General features: G+C 50.0%; 3 protein-coding genes across 5 annotated transcripts in view; 2 read left to right on the top strand and 1 right to left on the bottom strand.

Annotated features, from left to right (window-relative positions):
• The first annotated feature begins 1814 nt into the window (after positions 1-1814).
• On the top strand, positions 1815-7453 carry fkbp1ab (FKBP prolyl isomerase 1Ab). Its single transcript, XM_030119115.1, has 5 exons — positions 1815-1949; positions 2065-2112; positions 4940-5052; positions 5498-5674; positions 6403-7453. Exons 1-4 carry the CDS (start codon positions 1913-1915, stop codon positions 5624-5626), a joined length of 327 nt encoding a protein of 108 aa, XP_029974975.1. The 5' UTR covers positions 1815-1912; the 3' UTR covers positions 5627-5674; positions 6403-7453.
• A 1292-nt stretch (positions 7454-8745) lies between these two features.
• Positions 8746-26148, top strand: sdcbp2 (syndecan binding protein (syntenin) 2). 3 transcript variants are annotated; one of them, XR_003933712.1, is made up of 11 exons: positions 8746-8908; positions 12203-12254; positions 13155-13269; positions 16219-16319; positions 16662-16826; positions 17345-17520; positions 18603-18774; positions 19074-19165; positions 19248-19424; positions 20532-20538; positions 26136-26148. XR_003933712.1 is itself a non-coding variant. In XM_030118375.1 (9 exons), exons 2-9 carry the CDS (start codon positions 12204-12206, stop codon positions 19300-19302), a joined length of 924 nt encoding a protein of 307 aa, XP_029974235.1. In that variant the 5' UTR covers positions 8746-8908; position 12203; the 3' UTR covers positions 19303-20870. The 3 variants fall into 3 exon arrangements, 2 of the variants coding, with proteins under 2 accessions (XP_029974235.1, XP_029974234.1); XM_030118375.1 differs by lacking the exon at positions 26136-26148 and having other exon boundaries at positions 16665-16826; positions 19248-20870; XM_030118374.1 differs by lacking the exon at positions 26136-26148 and having other exon boundaries at positions 19248-20870.
• Positions 24763-27463, bottom strand: part of snphb (syntaphilin b) — a 16120-nt gene continuing 13419 nt past the window's right edge. Inside the window, exon 6 of the mRNA XM_030117819.1 lies at positions 24763-27427. Within this exon, the coding sequence (XP_029973679.1) occupies positions 25423-27427 (2005 nt within the window). The 3' untranslated portion in view covers positions 24763-25422. The remainder of the gene's footprint in view (positions 27428-27463) is intronic.

The following is a 27463-nucleotide window of genomic DNA, read 5'->3' as shown; positions in this document are numbered from 1 at the left end:
CTCTTGGTGGATGGAGACTGTTCTTTGAGGGGATGGAGACTGTTCTCTGAGGGGATGGAGACTGTTCTCTGAGGGGATGGAGACTGTTCTCTGAGGGGATGGCGGCTATTCTCTGAGGGGATGGAGACTGTTCTCTGTGGGGATGGAGGCTGTTCTCTGTGGGGATGGAGACTGTTCTCTGAGGGGATGGAGGCTGTTCTCTGAGGAGATGGTGGACTGTTCTCTGAGGGGATGGAGGCTGTTCTCTGAGGGTATGGAGACTGTTCTTTGAGGGGACGGATACTGTTCTCTGAGGGAATGGAGACTGTTCTCTTGGTGGATGGAGACTGTTCTTTGAGGGGATGGAGACTGTTCTCTGAGGGGATGGAGACTGTTCTCTGAGGGGATGGAGACTGTTCTCTGAGGGGATGGAGGCTGTTCTCTGTGGGAATGGAGACTGTTCTCTGTTGGGATGGAGGCTGTTCTCTGTGGGGATGGAGGCTGTTCTCTGAGGGGATGGAGGCTGTTCTCTGAGGAGATGGTGGACTGTTCTCTGAGGGGATGGAGACTGTTCTCTGAGGGGATGGAGGCTGTTCTCTGAGGGGATGGAGACTGTTCTCTGAGGGGATGGAGACTGTTCTCTGTGGGGATGGAGGCTGTTCTCTGAAGGGATGGAGACTGTTCTCTGAGGGCTGCTGGTCCTGGTGGAACGGTGTTGTTTGGCCTTTTGTTTGGACACAATGACGTCTAGTCTGGCTTCATCCCCACCAGTAGCTGCACTTGACCTAATGATATTGGAAACTGACTTAAATACAAGAATGTTCCAGAAATTTTATTGAAGGTTTTCCAAATCTGCCAGGCTGTCCTCTTCCTTTTTTTTTCAAAAGGCAGATACAATACAAGTGAATGCATGGAGAAATGGTATTCCACTTGCTTTCTGAGGACCCATAGCTAAAACTAGCTCATGGACTAGAATTCATTTTAAATGGACTCCTTGTCCAAAAACAATCCACTTCTCCATAACACAAATGACCAGTAAGTGCGACAGTACAGATGTGAGGGTTAGAACTACCATAAGCATAATTAATACAGTAAAATAAGCCAAAATGTCACACATACCGTAATAAGACTAGCAAAATCTGGTTCAGCAGACTTGAAAATAAACGCCAAGATCATTGAAATCAGTCACACTCACACATTACAATGAATACACCTGTTTCGTAGGCCAAGTTGGCAGCCATCTTGAAAAATTCCCGCCATCTTGGATTTTCAAATGGCCAATCAGGCAGATTTGACCTGTAGCCTCTTTAGAATCACCATGTTAAATTTTTTAAAAACGTTGCTCTTATCTGCTCTGCTATTGGTGAAGGAAATAAAAATCAAAGTCTATAAAGGGGCAGTCCATGTCGGACTGTTTTGAATTAGGTGATTTACAGTAAGTGCCTTTCGTGTGGTGATTTTCTGTTGCAGAGCAAAAAATAAATAAATAAATTGAGCTCTCATATAAGGCTGAATATGTGTGCATGGTATTACATGTTATCGGGTTATTCTGGGGACCCTCTCAGGCTGTCTGAGACGGGGGATGGGTTACCGGGTGTTGTAATAAACGTAGTCCTGACTGAAGTATAAGAAGTCTCCATTGCAATCCTTTACAGCAGCCTCCCTAACCAACATTACCTTTAAATAAAAGGAGGATTTTCCACCTGTCTCTGTCGGGTTGGAGCTGCTGGTCTGCTGCGCGGCCGCCAGAGGGAAGCTTCCTGTGCAGCTTTACTGTGAAGGAGGCGGGGGAAGTGGAGCTGGTGGTGAGAGAGGATCAGAGGATCAGAGGAGCGAGGGGAGAGCGGAGGCAGCGCGGCGGCCAGCAGCAGACAGACGGACTGCGGGAGCAGCGGCGCGCAGCCGGGTGTGGAGAAGCAGCAGCTCCACGACGATGGGAGTGGAGATAGAGACCATCACCCCCGGGGACGGTGAGCAGAGACCTCTCCTCTCCCCTCTTCACCCTAATATCTGCATGAATCGTGTAACCGGGAGCGCAGCAGCGGCCACGCCGTCATAACGAGCGTCTGTTGGTTTCCTCCACAGGACGGACTTTCCCCAAAAAAGGACAGACGTGCGTGGTGCATTATGTCGGTGAGTTGCAAAGAAAAGTTGCCCCTCGGTGCAATCCGTGCACATAGCTGCCCCTGTCAGCCCGGCAGAGGCCGGGGTGCGTGGGGGAAGCACCGGTCCAGTGTGCAGCACCCCCGCTGCGGTGCGCGCAGTGCGCTCTGGCACAAAGTGCGCACACCTACATGTATTTTTTTTTAAACTCCTGCCTGTACGCTGCCAGGCAGGGAGCGCACAGTGGGGCACAGGACTGCCAGTCCCCATGTTCTCCCTCTGCCCTGCTGCCCGGCGGCGGCGGCGGCAGCTGTCGGTGTCCCGGTCTCTTCATCCACCACTGCGTAAAATAATGCGCGCTCCAGACTGGGCCGCTCGCCCCCCCTGTCTGCCTCTCCGCCGGGCAGCAGTGTGGCGGCTCGGTCCTGTCTGGTGGATGAACAAAGCGGGAGGGGGCAGGGTTCACTCAGAGGTCCAGACAGACGGGGAGCAGCGGGGCAGCTCCAGCCGCTCGTCCCGCCGCGCGCCCCGCTTTGTTGGGGGTTTGTCTGCGGGGTCGTGGGGGGTTGGTGGCGCTCTCTTGAGCGGATTATAACCGTCTGGGCCACCGCATTATTGCTCAGTGTGTTATTCCTGCTTTTATTCTCCCCAGACAGTGTCAGTGAACCATCAGCTCCTTCTATTTAACCCAACATCACCAGAATAATTACTGCCGAACAGCAGGAACAGCCACAGAACTGCCCTCCTTTATTCCACAGCGGCGTATTTAATGAAGTGTGACAGTTGGAGCTACTGATTTAACTTCAAGAATGGCTGTAATGTTATCTCATTGGATATAAAGGCACATGTTTATTTTTTTCCACCTCAAAATGCATCTAGTTTCACAATCTTGAAGCAATAATTATGTCTAAAATTGCTGAATGGACCTTCCTGCCTGTAGCACACTTTTTTATAAATGATCTTATGACCACAAAGAAAGCAGACAGGAGCTGCATGAGGCCTGAGAGCCCTCAGTTCCCCGTATATACTGTAGAGCAGGGGCGTCAAACATTTTGAACGAAAGCGTTTGGTTTTCTTGAAATCAAATTTCTTTAGAGAAGCGGACACGGCACTGGAACCTCCTGTAACGTCCTTTATGTTCAGTGTCTTTACTGACAGCAACCATCAAATAATAGAAGTAGTCTGTTTTTGTAGATCCTCCAGTGTCGGTGTTGCAGCGTTGTAGCTCAGGAGTTGAAAGGCCGAGCGCTGTTCTAAAGAGAAGCCTGTGAAAGCTGTTTGTTAATCGAAGTACCGTCGCTCTTTCTGCGACTGGACTCCACGGAGGACTTCTCAGTGTCTTTTCTCTGTGAACTCTGGTTGAAAGCTGCAGAGGACATGTGGTTGGGACTGAGCTGTTTTTCTAGTCGGCCACCCTGGAATTCCCCTAATGCTGCAGCTCCACTCTGCATGTTTGGCGGCTTTGTTCAACAGGAACGTGAATTCTGCGTCCGGCTGGTGATTGAGCACACTGTGTGTGAAAAGCTGTGACCTGCGGTCCGTCCGATCACTCTTTACTGCAGATCAGGTTTGTTTGACGGGTTGAAAGTTGAAGTCGTTGTTGCATAATGCAGAGATATTTGTGTAAAATTGAAAAAAAGGACAAACTGTCCCAGTCTGGCTGGATACGCTGCAGGACGGTGGTCTCCGCCATGTCCAGTGTCTCATCTGTCTTCAGTCCAGGAAGGAAGCGACAGGACGATGTTACTGCCGGGTCTGCGTCCAGCTCGCAGGTGAAGGCAGCCCAGTGGCTTCTTTAGAGATTTGACTGAATCCAGCGCTGTTCCTGCTCAGTGTTTTCCGTCCAGCAGGCAGCAGGAGTCCTGACGGCTCGTCCTCAGGTGAAGCCTGTGAATACGAGGCTCCGCAGCCTGACGTCTGGAGGAGACATCAGTCAGTCTGTAACACAAGCCTCTTCGCTTCAACGTTACGTAACGTGGACGAAGACCCCGTTTGGGTCTTGCACAGTGCAGCGTTTTCTTTTTTTATGACTTCTTTTCAGCCTGCGTTCTCTCTCTCTCTATCTCTCTCTCTCTCTTGCTGGCTTGTGCCGTCGGTTCTTTTTTTTGAATATCACACAATCTGCAGGATTTCCTTTCCGGGCCCTCTTCCTTCCCGCCAGCCTTGAAACGGGATACTCCATTACACAAGCAGGGCCTGTTTTTTCCTTTGAAACGTCGGCGTCTGCTGCGTGTGAGGATCCCAGCCGGGCCTCTTGGGAATGAGGAAGTGTGTTGTGTTGTGTTGTGTTGTGTTGTGTTGTGTTGCGTTGCGTTGCGGTGCGGTGCGGTGCGGTGCGGTGTGTGTCCACCCTGCTTCTCCTCCGTTTGGATGGATCTCTCAGCACTTCCAGGTCATGGCATCAGGCCTGTGTGGAGCTGCAGAGCGGAGCGCAGGCCCGGGCTGCAGGCTGCGTCTCCGCCGGCCGCCCACGTGTGAAGAAGCACCGCCGGCGTGCCGCTGCTAATAACGGCACCGGGGCCGGTGCAAATAGTCCCGCAGGCCGCCGTTTTCCCGTCTGCCTGCGGACAGCTGCAGCGGCTATTTCTGAGACCGCCGGAATCCCTTCGTTTGCACGGCGAGGATGATGGATGTGATGGAGGACGGATTAGCTTCCAGTGATTTTAAAAAGAACTTTATCTCTGCTTCTGCAGCACTTTTAACAGACGACTCCTTTCCTTTTCCCCCCAGATAGCCTTTTGCTTTGTGTCAAACCGACTGGACACGTGTCCACTTCGCATGCAGGACATCTTGGAGACAGGAGGAGGGCGTGGCGGCCGTGCTCTCCGTCTCACGTCGCTCGTGTCTTTCTTTGCAGGTTCTCTGACAGACGGACGGAAGTTTGACTCGTCTCGGGACCGGGACAAGCCGTTCCGCTTCAAGATCGGCAAGCAGGAGGTGATCCGAGGCTGGGAGGAGGGCGTCGTGCAGGTAGGCTGCTCGTGCACTCCAGGGAGGTGGAGGTGGAGCTGGAGCTGGAGCTGGAGTCGGAGTCACACTCCGCTGTGGAGAAGACAAAGACAGAAGCTCTGTGTGAAGGACGCAGGTCCCAGAAAGACTTCCTGTCTGTTTAAATGGATGTGCAGCTCCTGGTGTTACAGTCGACACATTATGAAGGAATATTGACTTAATGGTGAAAACTGGAATAAAATCAGGTTGGAATTTGTAGAAAATGAAGTGCAGTTTATAGATTTCCATCTTCCATAACTGAAGCACAAGTTTTTCTTTGTGCGAAAGTGCTAATGATTCAGTGTCACATTTACCCCTTTTCCACCAAACTGGCTCCCTGGCCGGATCGGGGCCTTGCAGGCGGGTCTGGGGAGTCTGCTGGGCTGAGCGAGCTGATCTTCTGTCTCTTCTTCTGCTCGTCCTCCAGATGAGCGTTGGTCAGAGAGCCAAGCTCACCTGCTCGCCCGACTTCGCCTACGGGAACAAAGGTCACCCCGGCATCATCCCTCCAAACGCCACGCTGGTCTTCGACGTCGAGCTGCTGGGACTCGAATGAAACAAGCCCACAGCCTTTTTTATTTTATTTTGTTTCTTTAAGCCTCGTGTAAGTACGGCAGTATTCCACTGATCTGTCCCCTCTGGATTCTGGGTTTTCCCTGAGCTGGAATGATCTAGAATCTTCTCTCTGTCATGTTACTAACTGATGAGGTGTATGAACTAGAAATAATTCTTCCATCACTTTTTCTCTACTGAGGATGTTGAGGAGCAGAAATAAGCCAATGGGAAGTCTGGCCCGGTTCGGTCTGAACACAGGGTCACGGTGCAGGAGGGGCGTCTGCAGCCCGCCTCTCCAAAAGAGACAGTCGCCTGAGAAAACTCACCAGGAGCCTGAAAGGATGTTTAACCTTGGAAACAAAGCACTTTAAGGTTTAGGTAGTTGTACTACATGTGCATAATTAATCTCAGGCTGCATTTCTGACTTTTTTAAAATCAATTTTTCGCAAAGTTGAGCCATTTTAGCCATTTCTCAGATTTTTGCTGTTATAGAAGTTTATTTATTTAACTTTAATTCTGTTAACCTTTTTTTGGGGTGTTTTCAAATCACGTCGTTTTTTTGTTTTAAATCAGTTTCACCTTTAAAAAGTAAAGTATTGAAAGCAAAGGTCTTTTCCAGAAAACGATGTTTTTCCATGTTGGGCCACTAGTGGGTGCTGTTTGTTAGAAGCATTAACAAGTGGCAGAACATGGTGGGGCAGGGCGGTGGATCACAGATTAACGGTGTAGCAGCTCGTGCCCTTGACCTTTGGGCCTCTGTGCTTGTTGTGTTTCCAGGTGACTTCGAACAGGAGCGACCTGGACAGGATCCAGGAGAGTCTGCACTGGATCCTTAACGAAGCCCCGGCCTTTAGCCCCACCTCCCTCCTCCGTCACACTTCCCCGGTTTGCGTTACTTCTTCTCTGTGGCTCGGTTACGTTTTCAGAGCCACCCCTCCTCTTAGAAACCACGGGCGGCGACTTTACAGCCCCCCCTCGCCCTCGGCCTTCAGTTCGCTCTCGATAGCTTCTCTTTGTTTTTGAAGTGTTGGTTGTGCATGGTTAATGCTCAGAAGTACAAACATTAGCGATGAGCCCCGAGCAGCAGCAGCGTTGAGTCGGCCCGGGCTCGTTGGTGCAGCATGAGAGTAGAAAAGCACACATCTGTGTCCCCATCAGCCCGGAACTGAGTGAGACGGAGGACTGTAGTGAAACGTGGAGGGAGGCCACGCTGCTGTGCAGACGACTTTGGCTGACTCAGTTCTCTTTGGCCAGGTTGGAAAACTCTGTGTGTGCAAAAGCTTAGCATCCTGTCATCCTCCTCCTGATTATTGATTATTGCCTTCTCATCTCACCGAGTCATGAAAGTCCATTTAAAGCCAGACACAGGTCCAGCAGTGCAGACGCCATTCATGCACTGCAATTTTTTATTTTTCTGTCAAAATTAAAAAAAGGAGTGCTTGAAATGTTGTAAATCAGTGCCGAAGAACCAATCAAACAGTGGCCTCCCTCCTGACCTTATTTTGTGTACCAACTTCAATCAATCATGTATTTTTCAGATGCCAACTTTTTACCTGTGAATCATCAGAAGTACGACGATCAATGTTCTTATTATTGTTTCTTTTCTTTTTTTTTCTTACTTGTAGTCTGTTTTAGGCCAATAAACCCTGATGCATTAGGCTTTTTGTTAGTGTCTTAAAGGACTGGTGTTAAATGGAGTGGAAACGCCGGCCTGGCCGTCCATGTGCGTACCGGCCCAGCAGCAGCCCACCTCTGTACTGTGCCGTTCTGTGCTGATACTTACTGTATGCAGGCGAAACCAATGATATTTAAAATAAAACCACTGCTCGCAACCTGCATGTGCACGCTCATTTTTTTAAGTCCACAACCAGACACAGGAGTTTCATATTAGGATTTTTTTTTGTCAGCACATCAGTACAGTCGTAACTGATTATATAGATGATGTTAGATATGGAAGAAAAGACAGCCCTGCTTTTTCTTCAGTACAAGTGTTTGGTTGTTTGTAGCTCCAGAAAGACAGAGAAGTTGATGCTGTCCTCAGTCCTCATCCCACATCGATGACGAAGGACACATTGAAGGAAGTGAGAGGCTCCGAGTGTCCCGTCAGACCATTGGAAACTGCTTCCATCAGCGTGTTCTGAGAGCTAGACCCCCTGCGGGCTCCCTGTACACAGCAGCAGGCACAGGCCTTGTGGTCTTCATGGACCAGAAAGCATGTAGCTGGACCAGGGACCCATGGGCCTCAGTGCTGTTCGCTGATGAAAGTCCATTCAACATGTTGGAGATGTCAAGGAGAGCACTTTAGTGGGAGAAGGGGTTACAGAGTGTGTAGGTGTGCCTGGACACTGCAGAACCGAATCTTACAGAGATCAGCCCAGACTACCTGAAGAGCATCATTAATCCAGTCATTGTGCCATGAGCACATGAACAAAGGCCTCATTTCGTCTTCATGCACCTCAATGCTCCAATGCTACCCTAGTGCTTGGAATATGACAGGTTCAATGAATGAAGTACGGCTAAACTAACACAACTGCTATCAGCACAGCTGATAATGACTGAAACATCATGTGGCTCTCCAGCACTGTTAATGGTGAAGCTCAGATGAGATTAAGATGGCACGAGGGCGGGGCTCCAAATCAAAATTCTCATCGGACCAACAAGTTCTCAACATCTCTGGGCATCCCTTCAAGGCGGGACAGCCATTTCAGGTGAAAAGCCTCATAAAGCTCATCCAGGGAAGGCCATGAGCGTGAAAAGCAGTAATCAAAGGCTGGCTATATTAAAAGGCCTCAAATATAAAACTTGTTTTGAGTTAGTTCACACTTTTTTTCGCTGCAGGCGGTCTTTCGTGGCTTGGATGACTTCAATAAGAATCTGTAATATAAATAATAAATAATAAAAGCCATGCTTTGTGTATGGCTACGTATCTACTGATCTATATCAATGAGGTGTCTGTATGTCTACTTTGATGTGTTTACCTTCCGTATCTGTGTCATATATACTGTACTGTATAGGTCTATGTGTCTAGTTAGATATGTCTATGTGTCTGTGTTTGGGAGAGCACGTGTCATGTGACCGGAATGGGGGCGTGGCTTCGTGACGTTCCGGTGATTGACGCGTGGGGAGCGAGCAGGAAGCGGTGACGCCACTTTGGAGAAGTCCCCTTCAGGTTGGGTCCTGGACAGAGCGCAGCGAAGACCGAGCCGAGAAAGAAAGACATCCCGGAACAGCCCGCTGTCTGGCCCGCATTCTCCGACCGTTCCAGCTCAGACCAGCACCGAAGGTGAGGCCGCCGTGTGCCCGCACCGAGCCCGCTCTGCTCCCGCGCTCCCCCCGCTAGCTAACGGCGTTAGCCGTGCTTCCCCGCTGTTTACGTCGGAACAAAGACTCTGGCGAGCCTCTGTCCTGCTTCTCTCCTCGCCCGCGGTCCGAACATTCACCACTTCGGGGTGTTATTGCTTGTTTTTACAGCTCTAGGAGGGACGTGGTGTTGTTTGGACCGGTGCTCAATATTTAATGACCGCAGGGTAACGTTAGCTAGCGGTAATTCGGCGTGCTTATCGTGCTCGTATGACCAAAACGCAACAGGGGCGCCCCAATAAAAGACAACTCACGCTTAAAATCAAAAATAAAAATAAAAAAAGGCTGTGTTTGATCTGTTGTAATCGAGCCATCACCAGGCGATCCCTCTAGGTGTTCTCGGAGTGATCCAGCCTGTTTCCAGGAAGAATAACGGTGTTGGATGTCTGATGACTGGGCTCATTGTGTTGTTCTATATATAACAGGTACTGTATTGGAAGGGTGTGGGTCACTTGGTTTTTTGTTTTTTTCCGACCGTTTTGCGGTCAGTCCTCCTCCTCCTCTCTCCCCTTCCGGCTGCCAATAGAGCTTGAATCCCGGATCGAAGCGATTCGTTCAGGCCTCCTTCAGGCTGACCCTCTCCCCCCGTCCTTCTCCCCACCGCAGCTCTTTAGCCTCAAAGTCAGCTTCACTTGGAACAGACTCATCTCAGGACACTGCAGCAGTAGTTTCAATGATTTTCAAGATCAGGGGCAAATATCTGGAATTAAATCTCAAAATCGTGAAAGAGCCAGAGATACTCTTTTCTCTGTAATGACAGATGTCATCCACTTCTAGCTGGGAAACAGAATATCATGTAGCAGCAGAGTAATTACTGCCTTATAGTGGCAGTGACAGGAATATATGTTGTTGGCATGTCTTGTGAAGAATGTGGAGAGCTGATACTTATGGCAGTCCAGAGCTGGTAATTCAGTTCCTCAGTATTGATGGCATAAGCAACAGGGTGAATTTCAGGATTTGCGAAGACATGAGATAAGAGCGATATTAGATTACATTCTGAAAGTGTTTTGACTGTTCTGGTTTAACGCTGTAGGCTATTTTGTAAGTGTAATTTGGCTTGTTTGCCATTCTCTGCACGCTGCATTAAGTTTTAAAAGTGGTTGTTTGCTGTTTATTTATCTGTCTCTATGGATGGACGCTGTTATCCCTGTGATCCAGACTAAAGATCACTCGGCTTTGCCTCCTCTGATAACTTCTACAAAAACTGTCAGACTTCCTGTAGTTTCATGTTGAGAGATGTCTCAGTGAAGGCTGAACCACAGGCAGGAAATGCTGTTGTTGACAGCTGCTAGTTGGACATTTTTAGTTTGGAACTAGAAACTATAGTGACTGTATTTACTACAAACTTTTGACCAAACATTAGTTCTTGATTTGATTAAAACCTTGTGTTGATATTTGAAGCTGAGAAGAAAATGCACGTTTTTCCTCAATAATCCTCTTTTCCCTGCCACATCTTAGCTGGCTTCATGGCCGAGCTGGTTTTCCCGAGCACAGCTGAGTAGCAATGAGCACAACTTTGACAGCATTCCTCTCGTCTGCTACGTGATTTCCATTTCAAACGGCCGTCCGTTTGGAGTGGCAGGAACGAGGTAGCGTCATGTCAGAGCTGCTTTTTTTTTCCCCCGATGAGAAGGAGGAACACAAAACAAGCAAACATGGCCGCAAAGTAAACAGTCCAGGGTATTAAAAGTGGCCCTCTGTGTTTGCCAACACAATGCTGTTGTTGTGTTTGACTGCTAAGAAGAATAGGATGGAGTAGTCGTCTGAGTGGCTCCCAGAGTGGCTCTGTGTTGTGGCCCGGCCCGAGAGCCTGTTAACGGGTCTGGGTGCAGTTTTTAGTAACAGAGTAAGACCACCATTTCCTGTCCTCCTGTGGACTCTTCTCTGACGTTCTTCAGACACTTTCCTCCTGTGAGTGACGCTTTAGTTTATTTGATATTGACATGGGATGCTTTTACTCATATTTTAAATGTAAGTATGTATGTAATTTAGCTTTTTTTTTTTTTTTAAGAACAATTGGACGCTCTCCAGTTTCTCTTTGCCGTTTCTCCTGGAGGAAATTGTGTCAGCGTGTCTTGTGATCATGACACACTTCATTCAAACTGTTGTGTAAGTCTAATAAAACCAGGCTGTAAAGATTGAAGTGCAAGTTTGACCTAAGCAAAGATAGCAAAGACTGTGCCTTCGCTAAATATTTAAACAGTCTGGACATGCATTCCAGGGATCTGTGTCTTTAATCCGTCCCTTTTACTAATAATTATTGATCACTTCTAATGTTTTTTTCTTTTGCATTTCGAAAATGTTTTTCCTGGTGTGTTGGATATTTAAAATGCTAGATCGATAGATTAATTGATTCTTTGGTCATTTCCTTCTTATTTCATGTATTTTGGGGTTTTTAACATGACAGTCTATGGTTTGTGTGTCTATCAGTTTCATTATTTGTTTGTGTTCTTGCTTTGTTTGGTGTTTTCTTGTGTGGTCATAAGTCACATTTCTGTCAAACGACAGCAGAGCACAGTGGAGTTTTCCTCTCTGCACTCTGAGCTGAAACATGAGAGTCTCTCAGGAGCACAGACGAGTCCAGTAGTTGATAATCAATGAAGCACTTTAGTCATTTCACAAGCAACAAGTTCCATCGTCTTCAACACACAAACATCACCTGACTGTTTTTCCGCCTGCTCTGATGGTAAACTGAGTATTTGTGCGTTTTGGAGGTGAAGTCATTTAAGAACACCACCACAGAGTGTGTGAGCTGAAATCCTCTCTCAGACCTTGAAATGTTAATTGGAGCAGCGGGTTGTTAACCAGAGGCTTCCTCACCAGAGCTCTCACAGAGCGGCGGCAGCAGCCTCTGCAGAGTAATCAGGTGAATGTGGATGTTCGGTAATGGACTGGGACGTTGTTGTTTACGCCCTGCCGCCGTGCTGCGGCGTGCCTCGGCCTGTCCTGCTGCAGCTTGAACGGCATCAGTCATGTGATTATCTGCTATTTCCTGCTGTGACTTCAGCCTGTTTGTCCATTTGGCCGTGACGGTGTGTGTTCATTGTTGCCGGCCTCACCTCTGTTTGCTCCTCGGTGTGTTTTAATCTCCACTTCCCGCTCTGCGTCTGTCTGCTCCGGAGTGACGCAGCTGCAGCGTCCGCAAGTGTAAAAGATTTGAGATCTGTGGACGATAAAGGCGAAACGAGACTGACGCCTGCTCCTCTCTTCTCTGCAGCATGTCCCTGTATCCATCCCTCGAGGACCTGAAGGTCGACAAGGTGATCAAGGTAAGCCACGTCCGCGGGTGCAGCAGCAGCTGAGGGAGGGAGTGGCTGAGGGCGTTCAGCATGAGCGGCCATCGTAGGGAAATCAGGGGGAAACCGGTGAATCCGTCCCTTCACTCACACAGCGAGCATGTGTTTAGGAGACTGGCACACAGGGAGAACATGCAAACTCCACTCTGAAAGGTTTGGAATTCCACCAGATTGTGTTCAGACCGATCATCACTGCTCAGTTCCCTGCAGGTGTGTTTCCTCCCACACCCCTCTGGCCACAGCAGGCATTCGAGGTTTCTGAATGGACCCACCTCCTGACTCTTTCTTTCTCTAGCGTTCATCGGTTCAGATTCTCCTCACTGTTAGCCAGCCAGCTGGATCAGAAGGGTTTGTAAATATAGGCGTTGAACTGGAGGGTGGAGGAGGAATGTGTCTGCAGCTCAGACCGTCACTTCATGAACATCTTAATCCTTCTGTTTCAGACACACCACTTCATTTCCCAATAATCTGAGGATGTAAAGCTGTTCCTTGTTTATGAAATGTTTCCTGGAGTCATGTGAAACTCTGTAGTCACTCATCAGTTTGTTCGAGACAGAGTCCCTGCTCAGTTTCACACACTCATGGTCTGTGTTCCACCTTACATCAAACACAGCTGATGGTTCTGACGGGTCGTCTTCATGTCCTGTTGGACCTGGTGTCTGCTGGCTGCGTGGGAAAGGCCCCGACCCTCCATTAAAGCCTCGGGGCTTCTTTGTGTGAACCTGCCTTTGAGCAGGGTTTTTATTGAGTAGTATGAATCCTGCCTTTACTTCATCAGGTTCCCAGCAGGAGATGCTTCCCCCCCCTCCTCCCTCCCCTCCCCTCCCTGTGGAAGCTCAAGCCTCGAGCTGACGGCTGTGTCCCTCTCCCCAGGCCCAGGCCCAGTACGTCCAGAGCACCAGCTCCAGCACCATGCCGGCCATCGCCGAGGGGACCTACCAGCCCCAGTTCTCCACCGCCGCCGCCGCCGCCGGGATGCCGGCCTCCAGTGAGTCTTTAGCTTCTGCCTTTGTTTCCTGTGTGGGGTGTCTGCTGGTGTCGCCACGTGGGGGGTCCCGGCCCTCACAGCTCACATGGAGGGAAGGAGGGGCTCCTGGGACTGGACGGGGCCTGTCTCACCTTCCCCTCCTCTTCGGGCGTCAGGCTCTATCGGTTTGCTGACGGCAGAGGGAATAAAATGAAGCAGAAGAGAGGCGGAGGGACGTCCAGGCGTCGGATCATTCAGTGTTTCTGCTTCCCTCCTTCCCGTCCTCTCTGTTGAAAGTCCTGTGGGCTCTGGCGCCTTTGTTTTCACCCCGGTGCAGCGAGCTCCGAGTCGCCATGGCGACCGGCTGGGACCGGGAGCGATGGGGGAGGAGCGTGGAGAGAGGAGCTCAGGCTGATGGACGAAGAACTGGAACCACAGCCGGCTGGTCAGATCCAGTGAAACAGAGGAGCTCTCTAAACTCCAAACTCCAAACTCCAAACTCTAAACTCTAAACTCTAAACTCTAAACTCAGGCTCGTCAGGGATTCAGGCTCCGTCCATCACACCAGCTTCACGCCGCTGGCAGCCCGGCCCACACTCCTGTTGACAAAAACAAGTTCCTATGACGACTTCATCTGCTGAAAACCATGTAAATGCTGAATATGAAAAAGTAATTGTCTTTATTTTGCAAAAATTTCAGATATAAAGTAGAAAACAAATGCAGTAAATAACAGTTGGTTTTACTTAACTTTAAAATTTGTATCAAGTTCCTCCATGAGTCTTCATTTTAACCTTAAAGTTCTTGATCTTAAATCACAAATCAGAAGATCTTGACGAGGTTTTATGACTTCAGTCAGTTTCATTTAAAATCTCTGAAATCGATTAAATCAGAAATATCAAAACACGTCCTGACGACATTCTCTCTAATCAGACTGATTGATAACAGACACTGGAGTCAGTGGAAATGTTCCAACACTGAAACTGTGTTTTGAGGAAGAAACCAGAAAATACACTGTAAACAAAACAAACAGACTATTTTTTTCTTTCATGGCTGCAGGGTCAATCCATCAATCAATCAATTTATTTTTGTATAGCCCAGTATCACTACAACAGTTGCCTCAGAGGGCTTCAAGATGTTACATTGATGGGTAAAAATGTCAAAGATTGATAATGACTTTGATAATAACAATGAATCACAGTGTAGTGTCGATATAAACAGTCCACAGACAGAACAGAGTGAGAACGTTGACATCAGACCAATAAACACAGTGGCATGAACAGTCCACAACAGCTCGTCAATGACTGAACTAAGTCATGTCAATATGTCAAATTCACAGTAACGAGACAAAACGAAGCAACCACCGCCTTAGACCCTCACATCCAGCAAGAAAAAACTCCAAAAACCCAGTGGGAAAAGAAGAAATCTTGGGGAGAACCACAGTATGGAGGGATCCCTCTCCCAGGGACGGACAGCTTTGGCAACAGCTAGCATGAGACAATAAGAAGTAAAGCCTAGGACTATGTTGAGGACAGTCCGTTGGACGGCCAACACAAGAACCACGGATCCCAGAAGTAGAACCGAAACCAGTCCGCGGGCAGCACCGACAGGGGTGTCCTCCCGGTCCGGCCGGAGCTTGTTCGTAGGCCCTCGTGATAGTGGAGTCAGCAACTGAAAGTCAGGCTCATGAGGCAGACGAGGGTCTTCATCTTCTGTTGTCCAGATTTGGTGATCCAGTGTGATCTGACTCCTCACTTTCCTGTTCAGTTCAACGCCTTCCCCTCAACCAACCCTTCAACATGCGAACAAAACGCATCCTTTCCTCGCTGCAGCCTCGGCACACAGCAGAGATACGACGAGATAATCAGATTTGTGTTTCTTCCTATTGGAATCTATGGAGACATTTCCTCTGCTCCGTGGTCTTAATACCCAGATAACCTTCCAGAGCTGACCAACACGGATTCATTTCACCTGAACGGACGCTGAGATCTCCGGCAGCAGCCCTCCTGATCAGCTGGTAGCGTTTGTCTCAGACTCCAGGTCTGTTTAGTGCGTGGAGAGGAGAGTTAGATCAGAATAGGAGGCTCTCTGGCTCTCTGGCCGGGGTTTGTTGTTCTCTGTGGGAAGACGCTGAGCGGCCATGAGTGGGAGAGGAGAAATGAAACAGAATAAAAGCAGAAGTAGCATCAGTCACTGTTTTACGTAACGATCCTATGGGAGGGTGTGTTTGGTCAGCAGCTTGCGGTTGGAGCGGCTCGGCCGTCACGACGGAGGATTATCCCAGTGTGTGCAGAGTTCAAGAGGCTGATTCAGACCTCTTGACCTGTTTGACTAGCGGTGTGTGTGCGTGTGCGCGTGTGCGTGTGCGCGCGTGTGTGTCCTCGCCGTTGCTGCCTCGGTTTCATGACGTTCTGAACTCCATCTGGAAGCACTCCTCCGGACGGCGCCGACCTTCAGATCCTGGCTTCGCTTCAAGCGCCACACACTGCTCCCCTATTTTTCCAGGGTCTGTCTTCATTCTCTCCTGCTGCCACAGCCTGCAGCAGTGCATTCTGGAAGTGGCAGTACTCAGTTTTTCCTCGCTCTCGGCTCACACACCGGGAGCTGTGAGAGCGGCGGCTGCTCTCCTTGTTGACGGAACGGTCTGTCCTGCCTCGTGTCTGAACACCGAGCAGACGGTCTGCGATACAGGGACTGTTTTAACCTCCTCCACCTGGAGTGTTACTGGTTGTTCAGGGAAAGCTTTGTCCTGATGCTCTCCTTTATAAACCACCGGTCAGATGAAAAGAAAGCAGTTCATCTCCACCTTTGACCTCCAGGCCTCCGTCGCCAGGCCCACATGTTCCCTCTTGTTACGCTGTAGTTGTAACCTGAAGGTAAACTGTCCTCTCTGTCCTACCGGCCTCCTGTCCTCCACCTCTCCTCCATCTGTCCTCTCTCTTCACCCTCTCTCTCTCTCTCTCTGTCTTTCAGGCTTGTACCCAAACCTGGAGGAGCTGGGAGACTACATGGGTCTGGCGCTCAACAGCGACGAAGTCCAGAGGAACCTGTCCCTGGTGCCCGCCGCTGAAAACGTGAGCTCCGCCCCCTAAACGGTTCCCTGACGGTCCAGGGAGGGGAGGGGGTGTCTGTGTAAACCTGAGCAGATGGCAGATCATTCTAGTGTTCCTGGAGTGACTCACCGCCGGCCCGGAGCTGTGTGTGTGTGTGTGTGTGTGTGTGTGTGGGAGTGTGTGAGCTCTGCAGCAGCCATTCTTCTCCGACCCCCGCACCTCCGCTGTGGTTCTCCGTTCTTTAATTGTAGAGGTTACTGTGATGAAGCAGGCCTGGAGCAGATCCCGTCTCGCTCCCGCCGTTCCTCTTCCTGTGATGTCGTCTGTAATCCAACACCCCGTTTGTGACCTTCTGACCCCCAGCAGGTGGCGCTGCCCTCCGCCTCCGGGGTGGGCGCCATGGTGCGGCCGGTGACGGGCGCGGACATCGGCATCCGGCGGGCGGAGATCCGCCCGGGGCTGCGGGAGATCATCCTGTGTAAGGACCAGGACGGGAAGGTGGGACTGCGGCTGCGCTCCATCGACAACGTGAGTCGGCAGCAGCCGCCGCCATCTTGAATTATTCACACCAACCCGACACCTCGGCCTCGTGTGAGGCAGGTCACAGTTCAGGACAGGGTCGGCAACACAAAGACATGGAGCTTTAATTCCGCCGCATGTTGACCAGTCTCCTCCGACCCTGACGGCCTGGAGACCTTTGACCTCTTCTGATGTTTCAGTGTAGGGAGAGAAAACTCTGGGATCAGACAGAAGCTTCACGCTGATCAGCCGTTTCACATCAGCCTCCTGAGCTGCTCAGATCTGAACTCAGCCAGTCTCTGACCCGGTCTTCACTGGCCTTCATTTTAACAAACTGTTCACGTTGTAGAAATCGAGCTCGGCGTTGGGCTGCAGCTCCTGATCCTGGCTCCAGTCTGCTCCCACAGGGCTCAGCCTGCAGCCTTCAGTCTGAGTCTGGAGCGTCTTCTCCCCCTGCTGGCTTATCTCCCGTCCTTCCTCTCCGGGTGTTTTATCTGCTTCCTCGCTCTGCCTCTGCTCGCCCTCAGGGAGTGTTTATCCAGCTGGTCCAGGCCAACTCCCCCGCCGCCCTGGCCGGCCTGCGCTTCGGGGACCAGGTCCTGCAGATCAACGGGCAGAACTGCGCCGGGTGGAGCGTGGACAAGGCCCACAAGGCCCTGAAGGCCGCGGCCGAGACCCGCATCGAGCTGGTGGTCCGGGACAGGTGAGGCCGCGGCAGCTGCTGCTGTGAAGCTCTTCAGGGACGGCGTGAAGTGGGGAAAACACCATGAAGTGAAATCCAGGTCACTTCAGCGCCGCCCTGAGGAAAGCTCTCAGTGATAGTTCAACAGCTGGGGACTGAGCTGGACGGTCCGTCCGTCCCCTCACAGCCGCAGACAGGAAGTCTGGTCTCTTTCAGCGGAGAGAAGAACTGAGTCGTTGATTCAAGGCGTCGACCAAACATTTTCACATCGTCTCAGCTCAGCTTTGTATTCACCCTCAAACACACACGAGTTGTTGGGTTTTGTTTTGGTTTGTTTCTTCTTTGGGCCCGTCAGTATGTGTGAAGGTGGCTTTGCTGCCACCTGCTGGTGGAGGGATGCATCTGCCTGTTAGTGGATGAGCTTCATCAGCTCTGATGAGATCCAGACTCATGTTCTGGAACAAACAGGCCAGTAAGAGGCCGTTTTATTCAAATGATACCAAGTTTTCAACTATTAGATCTTTTCTTAGTTAAAACATATAATTAAGCTTTACAGGTGAACGTGGCTTCAGTATTATAAAGAGTTTTCGTTTCAGTTCAGTTCAGCTGTTTTTATAAAGGACCATACACACTCATTTCTTGGCACTTTCAGAGAAAAACCAACAGTTCCTGTGAAAAGGAAAAAAACTCTTTTCCACCAGAAGAAACCTTCACAAAGTACGTTTTATTAGAACATTCAGGGAACATTTCTGCCTCTTTAAGCGGTGCCTGTCTGGTTCAGCTGTAAGGTAATGATGACAGAACACAGCCCTGCTTGATGAAAACAGTTTTTTGGAGCGTTCAGTGATCATAATGAACCCTGAACCTTTAGAAATGTATCTCAGTCATATTTTCAGGGCTGACTCTTTCAGTGTTCTTTCTCAACACCACAGTGTTGAAATGTTCCTTTTCCAGACACTGGAGTGAGTAAAGGTGAAGCTGTCTGCTGATGGAGTCTCTGCGTTTTGGCGCCCTCTGCTGGCCGTGGAGTTCTCCTCTGAAATCCCTCTGTCACGAGCGGTCGCAGTTGTTCATCCATCGTGTGTGTGTGTGTGTGTGTGCAGACCCTTCCAGCGCACCGTCACCATGCACAAAGACAGCTCGGGCCACGTGGGCTTCATCTACAAATCAGGAAGAATCACCTCGCTGGTCAAAGACGGCTCGGCGGCGCGGAACGGGCTGCTGACCGAGCACTACATCTGTGAAATCAACGGACAGAACGTGATCGGGCTGAAGGTGGGAGCGCCGGCCGTGACCGCTGTAGAGCTGTCCTCCGCAGCGCCCGGCGGGCGGAGGATCGGAGGTTCAGGAACCGTTCTCTGACGGCCGTGAAGGCAGCGCTGCTTAGAGCGCCTCGCTTTGTCACTGCTCAGCTGAATCTCACTTTTCACATAGTTTGATTTGTAAGTTTTGTAAAGCTCCTGTAGCAGTGAAGTAGCAGCTCGTGGGTTGAAGGTTCCATCGGATCAGTGGAGAGAACGTGCAGACAGAAGTTGTTCTTGAGTTTTCCTGACTTGCTGCTTGTGAACACGCAGGACTCGCAGATCAAGGACATCCTGAGCACGTCCCCCACCGCCATGACCATCACCATCATGCCCAAGTTCATCTACGAACACATGATCAAGAGGTGAGGCGTGGGCACGGAGCGGGAATCGAACCGGGACACCCGGGACCCTCCAGGCTTCTACTAACTCTGTCCTCGTCCTCAGGATGTCCAGCGGCCTGCTGCGCTCCTCCATGGACCACTCCGTCCCCGAGGTGTGAGGACAGGAGGACTGTAGACGGTCTCCACGGCGACCATACAGACCGCCCTCTCTCTTCATCCCTCCTTCACAATCATCATCGTCATAATCTCAAGCTGCCTTTTTTTTTCTATTCTTCTTCCTGTCCTCGCTCTCCTCTCAGTTTGTACTTTTTCTATGTTAACCTCGTAGTCTGACCTTTTGTATCGGAGTCACGGACGGCGCTGAGTTTGCTTTTTTTTTTGTTTTTTCTTCACCTGAATTCATGAGTCCAGAGCTTCCTCCTCAGTGTGGAGACGAAGAGTCAGCCATGGTTCACCCGTTTCAAAATGCTGTAGAGTCCCTACATTGGCAGTGTGGCTCTGCCCCCCCCCCCCCCCCGCAGCAGAGCCGGCGGCGGGGCTCGATCCCAGTGTACAGTCCCGGTCCCGGGCCAGTGGACCCCGCCCCGCTTTTATCTCTGTTTTTATTTGATGTGTGAAAACGTGGTGATCGTTGGTGTCAGTGTCTCAGCCCCCCCACCCCACCCCCCCCCCCCCCCCCACCCCACTTCCCCCCCTAAAGAGCGAAACGAAAAGAGAAATGTAGCGGCTCCTCCTGCAGGGGGCGACGTGAACACAGCAGCACATTCCAGGAGGGGGAGGCGCAGCAGGGGGCGCTCTACTCTTCTCTGCTCTGTCAGTGTGCTTTGTTTGGGGGGGGGGGCGGGGTCTGTCGGGAGGGGTCTGTGCCGGCAGACCCACTAAGTGCACTTTCCATTACCGGGCCAGAGGTCCAGCTCCAGTTTGCTTTTTCCAGAGTTCTGAAGATCAGCGGCGAATCAGATTTGCTAAAATGAGCCAATTTAAAAACACATTTCTTGCTGCAGTGGTACTGAAGCGCAGGGCGTGGTCCCTCCGGGGGGTGTGGGGGGGAAAATAGTAATAATCGGAGAGTTAAAGTAGAATTGCTTTTATTAAAATACATTTTTATTCCTAAGCTAACTGTAGATGTGATATTAAACTCCGAGACATTTCAAATTAAAAGCCTCCTAACAGGCACTGCTGTCTCTGTCCCCCTGCAGCTGATTCTGTCTGTAGATCAGACTGGGGGGTCTGAGGGGTCCAGGTCTGGGAGGGGGCTGGTTGTCCCACCACCCGGGACGGGTTCAGCAGCAGAATTATCTCCTCCGTTTGACATTTCAGGCCCTTTCGGTTCAGTGGGCTGGTTTTTGCTGATGGCGTCGCTGATCCGGCCCTGGTGTTTGTGGAGCCTCGTGGTTCCAGAGAAGTCATTTCAAGAAACCTGCTGGGACCTGGAGCCGGGCGGCGGTCTTCAGTGTCCCCTGCTGTCCTCTGACCCCTGACCCCCCCGCTCCCCGCCCCCCCTCCCTGACTGATGAGCAAAGCTCACCGTTTCTACTTGTTATATAAAGTTCCTTCTTTTAATGCTGTTCAACTTCGGATGCATGTATTCCTTTAATTTTCTAGGTATGCAATCTGATAAAACATGGCTGTCAGTCTGTACAAAAATACTAGAGGAGTCTCAAAGTTTATATACAAATGTAACCAAGATAATATTGTAAAACAAATTAAAGTCTTTCTGTTCACATAAGCTGTGTGTGTGTGTGTAGTCATGTTGGTGATGTGTATAAAATAAGGAAGACAGAGGCGAGTGTCCTCCATGCTCTTTAATCGGGGCTTTGGGTCTGTCTTTGTACAGCGGGGGGTTCTGACGGGACGCCCTGCTATTGCCATTAAAATACTTCATTTACACCATGACTCATATACAAGGTACTGAATGTCCTCAGTGGACTGGACTTCTGTGTACATTAAGTATTGTTACGTAGGCTAGAGCACACACACACACACGGTGGGACGGACGAGGATTTAAGCAGCGATACACAATCAGCTGTCCAGAACAGAAGAGACGACTCCAGCTGTGCCTGTTTCCACAAGAAATCTGCAGCATCTCGCATGTCTAAGAATATACTCAGTATATAATCCATCAGCCAACGACACACACACTGCAGCCGGGCGCCCCAGTGCATCATGGGACAGAAACCATGAACGCTGCATGTCTTTCCTGCTCATGAGGAATTGTTTCTTTCTGTAAATAATCATGACCAGGTTGTCACTGTTGGTTTGACCCAGCAGGTTTTACAGTGCTAGTCATTCACGTGACATTTGACCTTTAACCTCAGAGGGTTACTTGAACGGTAGACGCAGCGGCGGCCTCTGGCGTTCTGACATTTTAACATTATGGCTTCTTTTCAGAGAATCAGCTACTGATACAGCAAACAAGGAAGAAGCACAGCTGGAGCACAAATCATGAGGAAGCAGACAATCCTGTGTGTCCAAGGCAGCGGTTCCCAACCTGCGGTCTGGGAGCAAGTCCAGGGGACGCCTAAGAAATCTGGACATTACTTTTATTTTGACAATGCCTGCTGCTGTATGTTAAAGAGAGTCTGTGTGTTCGAGCAGATCAGACCTCTGAGCCAGGCTCCAGGCTCCAGGCTCCAGGCTCCAGGCTCCAGGCTCCAGGTTCTAGGTTCTCGGCCCCTGGTTCCTGTTTCCAGGTCCTCTTTGATGGGATTTGCTCCAGGCAACGCTGCTGGGAACCACTGTTCAAAGGCCTTCTATCACTTTGTGGATGAAAAAGTGATGAAAACAGACGAGACTCTTCATGATTGTCACTGAGAACCGAGCGACGCAGCAGAAACATTTCTGAACGGGTGGATTCACGTCATGGTGGAAGGCGAAGACACAGTTCCTTATTCACATACATAAAAACACGGACTGGACATTTCTAACGATCTACCTGAAGCGTTATTTACTTCACTTCTTAAATCAATCTCTCAGAGCAGAACGCACTCAGACCACCCCTCTTCAAGTAATTGCTTAGAATTCATAAAGTGAACAGTAGTGCAAAGAATGTCAACCAAAGACTCGTCCAACAGTGTTTGCATGGTTTTGCTGGTTGTATCAAAGTTCTTTGTGATTGATTGAGAAGTTTCAAACCGAGATTAGATTGGAGAATTCTTCCATGGACAGATGATCAGACTTTGGGTTCCTGGGTTCTCGTGCCTGTAATGCTCTGTTTCAGCTGTTTCACATGTTCTCCATGCGAGTGGTGGGTGTTTTATTTGCTCTCTGCGGTCGTCTCGGGTCTGTTTGCTGCACCACGGCCCAGGTGAAGCCCGTTTGATCATCCATCCATGAGTTTCTGATTCATCCTGATTGAAAGGATCAGCGAACAGAGGACCTGCTGTGTTCATCCATTTCCTCATTACACACACATTCAAAAGAAAGAGAACAACCCCGATCCTCTCTGCAGTTACAACCCAGATATCCTGACAGCGTACATGTGGAGTGCTCCACGTCTACAAATGCTTCTGGAGGAACAGATAGAGCAGACTGACTCGTAGTGGCTGAAGGACTCCTGTGGAATACACACTACCAGAGTGACAGCTAAAAACTACACCACAAGAGCATTAGGTTTAGCAGAAATATACAGCACAGATCACAGACTGAGCACAGCCCGCCGACCCGGGGTCGAACGGGGCTGAGAGTATCTACAAAGAGTTTCATCGTCATGTTTGTGTCAGATGTGACCGACTGAGACGAGATGTTGCTCACTTCTGACCGCAGAAAACACATGATGGATGTTCTAAAAGACTCAACCGCTCATCAGGAGGTCAGGTTTCCAGCTCTGAGGGTAGAAACACGACCAAGCAGCAGGACCGGGGCACAGATAAACCCCCGTTCATTCTCCTAGGGAAGTGACGCGTCGGTCATGGACCCGACTGATCCTGCGAATCGAAGGAAAACTGATTTTAAAGCAGATGCTTTGAGCTCTGCGTGGATCCAAACAGTTTTCAAGAGAAAAGCTTGTGACTCTTGTGACTGAGGCTGAGCAGACTGGGAGAATTAGAACGAAGATGAAGCAGGTGGAGCTGAATCCTCCAACGGTCTGCAGGTCGCACTGAGAAGGTCGACCTGAGGAAGTCGGCTCTATTGTACTCTGCTGCTTTTCGCTTCACCTGACGAGTTAACCTTCTGCAGGTTTCTGATTAATATTCCTTTAAATATACAGAAGCTGACCGTTATGAGGACCGTCCAATTGAGAGTTCGATCAATTGTCAGATTAGTTTTACCAGCTGGTGATCCTCAGATTGACCCAACAACTCTGACAACTGGTCGGACTCTAAGTTCTGGGAATAACGCCGACTCCTCATCCGACCTTCCCCGGCTCCGTATTGATCCTTGTGTCAAAATCACACCATTCTGCAGGTATGGACAATACTGCAACGCTGATGCACTCATTTCAGAATCTGCCTTGGATTTACTTGAAATTCAGCTCCTTTTGCTCTGATGAGCCACTTCTAACTTCACAAGTCAGAAAAAGCTGCTCTGCTGCCACAAAAGACAAGAACAAAACGAGGATTAACTGACAAAAAACTGAACTGGCTCACACAGTGGTTGATCAGAATCACAGCTAATTCTGCATCATTTATTCCAAAATGTCATTATCTACCTATTCGTCACTACATGATACCAGCTGTCATCATAGGAACGATTTAAACGTACGAAACCAAAAATGTTTAGTTCATCTGAGAGCAATCAGCTGCTGATGGATGACTATTCTGTGGTTAGCAACCAACTTACTGAAGCCTCTCTGAGCTCTTTGTTTCTCTGTTCATGAAAACAGTTGAAGAGCCGCACAGCTGCTAACCCTCTGTTAGCTTGGTCACCGTTTCACTAAACTCCCATTTACTGGTGAAGGTTCATTAATCCTGAAATAACAGCATGAAATAAGTCCAACAGTAGCATTAGCATTAGCATTAGCCTGCATCCAGAATGCCTTTGATGCGTGTGCAGCCATAAACATTTCATTCCAGCTGTTCAGTTTCTGCTTCCTCTGATCTCCACTACTTCACAAATCTAATTCTCCATCTTCCCTCAGCTTACACAGTAAAGTCAAAAGTTATGGATCAATGTTTGACTGGTTTTCTGATGTTTTCGGGTTAAAATTCGATGTTGTGAAGAATTATGAAAATGGAAAGGATCTTTCATTTAGGAAGAAATGGTCAGACTCTATAATCTGGAACAGTCGCACCTGTTACATTTATGCTTTTGCACTATAAATGGTGTTATAGTTCATACTATGTAGTCATATTTACATTAGATTCCACTTTAAAAATAAATATTAGATTTATGCTCTTCATTTATTTTGTAAAGGATTTCCTCTCAGACATTCTCAGGACAAAGGCATGATGGGAAACCACCCCTCCTTTTGGTTTGCTGACTAATCGTACCCTGAATAACATTAAGTGCATATGATTAATAGGATGTCTGAATTGAAATGGACAATTAAAGGAGCACAAGAGTTCAACTACTTTTTAGTCCAAAGAATGAAACAGTAACTAGTATTGGACTGAACTTGTTGAGCCGGTGAGTTCACCTTTAAGAGTCTCTGATAGATAGTTACTCCGTGCTCACTGTGTTTCTACCCCTAGAACATACTTGGTTCTACAATGTTTTTCATAATAGCAGACAATGTTTGATCTTGAAGATGTCAAAGATCCTTAATGAGTGTCTGCAGTCACAGAAAACGTGCACATTCTAAATAGGAGCGGGGTTTCCTTCATTCGTGAACCACTGAGCAGCTCTGTGGCTCGTTCTAACTTGGTTATATATGCATACGCGGTTATACATACACATACTGTCTTCTGTGTACACATTCACCAACACATGATCGTTTGTCAATAACACGTTGACACATCAATGAGTTTTTTTTTTTTTTTTTTTTACATTTTCCCTGCATTTAAGGACAAAATTAACAATCAGTGTTGAACATCCAAGCACAGACCATCGGGTTCATTCAGCTCATTCAGTCTAGCAGGTGTCAGTAGGGTCAGCAGACATCTTGGTAGCAACAACGAGTGACAGACGACAAGGAGCAGGACCAAACAGAACACAGTTTTAGATCTTAGCCCTAAATGCACTTTTCCTGGTCCGTGTACTCCTTTCAGCTTTCATCTTGATGAGATCCACAGGGCAGGAAGTACTTTCTCGTCTGCTCCTCGCTCTAATGCAATCACCCAAGAAGCCAGAGCCATGTGAGGGACGACGCAGTGAAGCAAAGTAAACAGATTCCCGTCTTAAATCTGCGATCCCCCCAGATCTCCCCCGCCTGCGGGGTAATGCCTCAAGCCGCCGCCCCGGCGCAGCGAGTGCAGCGCCACCGTGCAGCAGCCCCTCAGCAGCGAGCCGATGTGGTACATGGGCTGTCCGTCGCGGACCGGACCGCGGCAGAGCCACGCCACCGTGGGAACCACGGGGATGGCCACCGCGAGCAGATCGACGAGGAAGTGGCGGCTCCAGTAGCTCTTCTGAACCGTCCCAGAGGCAGGCGACTCTTCGTCCTCTGCCTCGGTGTTTCCTGCGTTCCCCCGTGCTCCGGTGTCATCCTCATCCTCTTCATCGGACACCTCCACCACCATGACGCCAGCTATTTCCTCGTGGGAGGTGGATCTCCTCGGCTGGGAGGTGCGGGGCTGTTCGGCTCCTGGAGATAGCCCCGGAGACGCTGGACTAAGCTTAGCTGCTTCTACGTGTGTTGATCCTGCTGATGGTTCAGGTTCGTCCTGTTTGTCCTCCACACTGAAGTTATCCACTGTAGTCCCACTGTGTCTGACTTCGCCAGAGCATCGTCTGAACTCCAGCTCAGCCTGTGTTCCCGCCGATATCTCTGACAAGTCGCACAGTGTCTCCTCAGCCTCCACCTGCTGTCCTTCCTCTACTGCCGCCTGGATCTGCTGCTCGTCTTCTAGGTTGATCTCAGGTGTCTCTTCCGGCTCCTCAGACAAAGAAGCTTCCTTTTCTCTTGTCTCCTTTTCCTGTTTTTCCTCGGCTTCCCCTCCATCCTGCTCGCGCAGTGGACTCTCCATGGAGCACGCCACAGTGGCGGACCGTGGCAAAGAAGGGACCAGTGGCGTTTTGGAGACTGGGATTGGCTCTGTGGCCGTACTCATGACTGTCGCAGTGGTCACTGATGTAGTGGTGGTAATGGAGTCCAGTTCTTCCTCCCCCTCATCGGACATCCAGGTGGAGGTGGGGCTGCAGGCCTGAGAACGGAAGGTGCGTTGCTCTGCGATGGTGTCCAGATCGGAGGGACACCCGGCCGTGGCAGGGATGGGGCAGCTCTCAGTCTGAATGCCTGTCTCTCTCAAAGGGTGCAGGTACAGGTGGTGGTGGGAGAGGCAGGGGTGGCTCATGCAGCTGACCCCGCCCAGACCACAACGGAACGGAGCCAGCCGGTCTCCCGTGCACAGCTTCTCATACGTGGAGGAGTGAGGCATCGTGTGAGACATAGGGTGGGACAAATTGTGAGGGAAAGAGTGAGGTAAGGTATGAGAGTAGGAGTGAGGCAGAGAATTAGGCAGAGAGTGAGGGATGGATGGAGGGAGCGACATGGGCAGAGAGTTTGGAAAAGAATGGGGTAAAGAGTGTGGGAAGTTCTGCGAGTAGGAGTTGAGTAAAGACGCGGTTTCCTCGGAGAGGAAGGCGGCCTCGAGCAGCAGGTCAGCCCGGCTGGGGACGGAGCTCTCCCCACAGCACACAAAGCCGCTGTCTTGTGTGCCGTCACCAGACAAACAAGGAAAGTCAGTCCCATTGCTGTTCCGGTCCGCCAGGGCCTGGTCGCTCAGCTTGGTGTAGGTGGAGCTTCGAGTCAAAGAACGGGCTGGAGAACCATCGCAAGAGCACGACCCCCTTCCTCCCACTGTCAGTCTGGGAGCTCCTCCAGGACTTTCACCTGAAACAGACGCTGGTGCTGAACCCCCACCGCGGGTCCGACACCCGGATATGGCTTCGCTCTCCTTTGCTAATCCAGCCTGGGCCAATTCCATGCTAACCAAAAGGTTTTCCAGCTTGTGGTTCTGAGCATTGATGTCTTGGAAGTACTTCTGGACGCCGGCATCCCCACTGAGACCCCCGGCATCACTGAGTCTGGCCCGCACGGTTTCCACGGCCTGCTTGAGCTGCTGGATCTCCTGGCGGGCCTCCTTCAGGGCCAGCTGGGCCTCCACACGGTGGCACTCTTCCTCAACCCAGTCCTCCTGCATCCTGTACAGCTGGCCTCGCAGCTCATCGATCTCAGTGTCCCTGCGAGGGTGAGGAAAGAGAACGGGTTAATCCCGG

The sequence above is a fragment of the Salarias fasciatus genome, chromosome 20 (genome assembly GCF_902148845.1).
Source record: "Salarias fasciatus chromosome 20, fSalaFa1.1, whole genome shotgun sequence".
NCBI classification, from domain to species: Eukaryota; Metazoa; Chordata; class Actinopteri; order Blenniiformes; family Blenniidae; genus Salarias; species Salarias fasciatus.
This window is presented reverse-complemented; position numbering and strand designations above follow the sequence as displayed.

Bases quoted from the DNA above. Each gene is read 5' to 3' on its own strand.
- fkbp1ab (XM_030119115.1), top strand. From the start codon at position 1,913: ATGGGAGTGGAGATAGAGACCATCACCCCCGGGGACG. The intron at 2,113-4,939 runs GTGAGTTGCAAA...CTTTCTTTGCAG, and splicing joins GTGCGTGGTGCATTATGTCG to GTTCTCTGACAGACGGACGG. The intron at 5,053-5,497 runs GTAGGCTGCTCG...CTCGTCCTCCAG, and splicing joins GGGAGGAGGGCGTCGTGCAG to ATGAGCGTTGGTCAGAGAGC.
- sdcbp2 (XM_030118374.1), top strand. From the start codon at position 12,204: ATGTCCCTGTATCCATCCCTCGAGGACCTGAAGGTCGACAAGGTGATC. The intron at 16,320-16,661 runs GTGAGCTCCGCC...TCTGACCCCCAG, and splicing joins TGGTGCCCGCCGCTGAAAAC to CAGGTGGCGCTGCCCTCCGC. The intron at 17,521-18,602 runs GTGAGGCCGCGG...GTGTGTGTGCAG, and splicing joins GAGCTGGTGGTCCGGGACAG to ACCCTTCCAGCGCACCGTCA.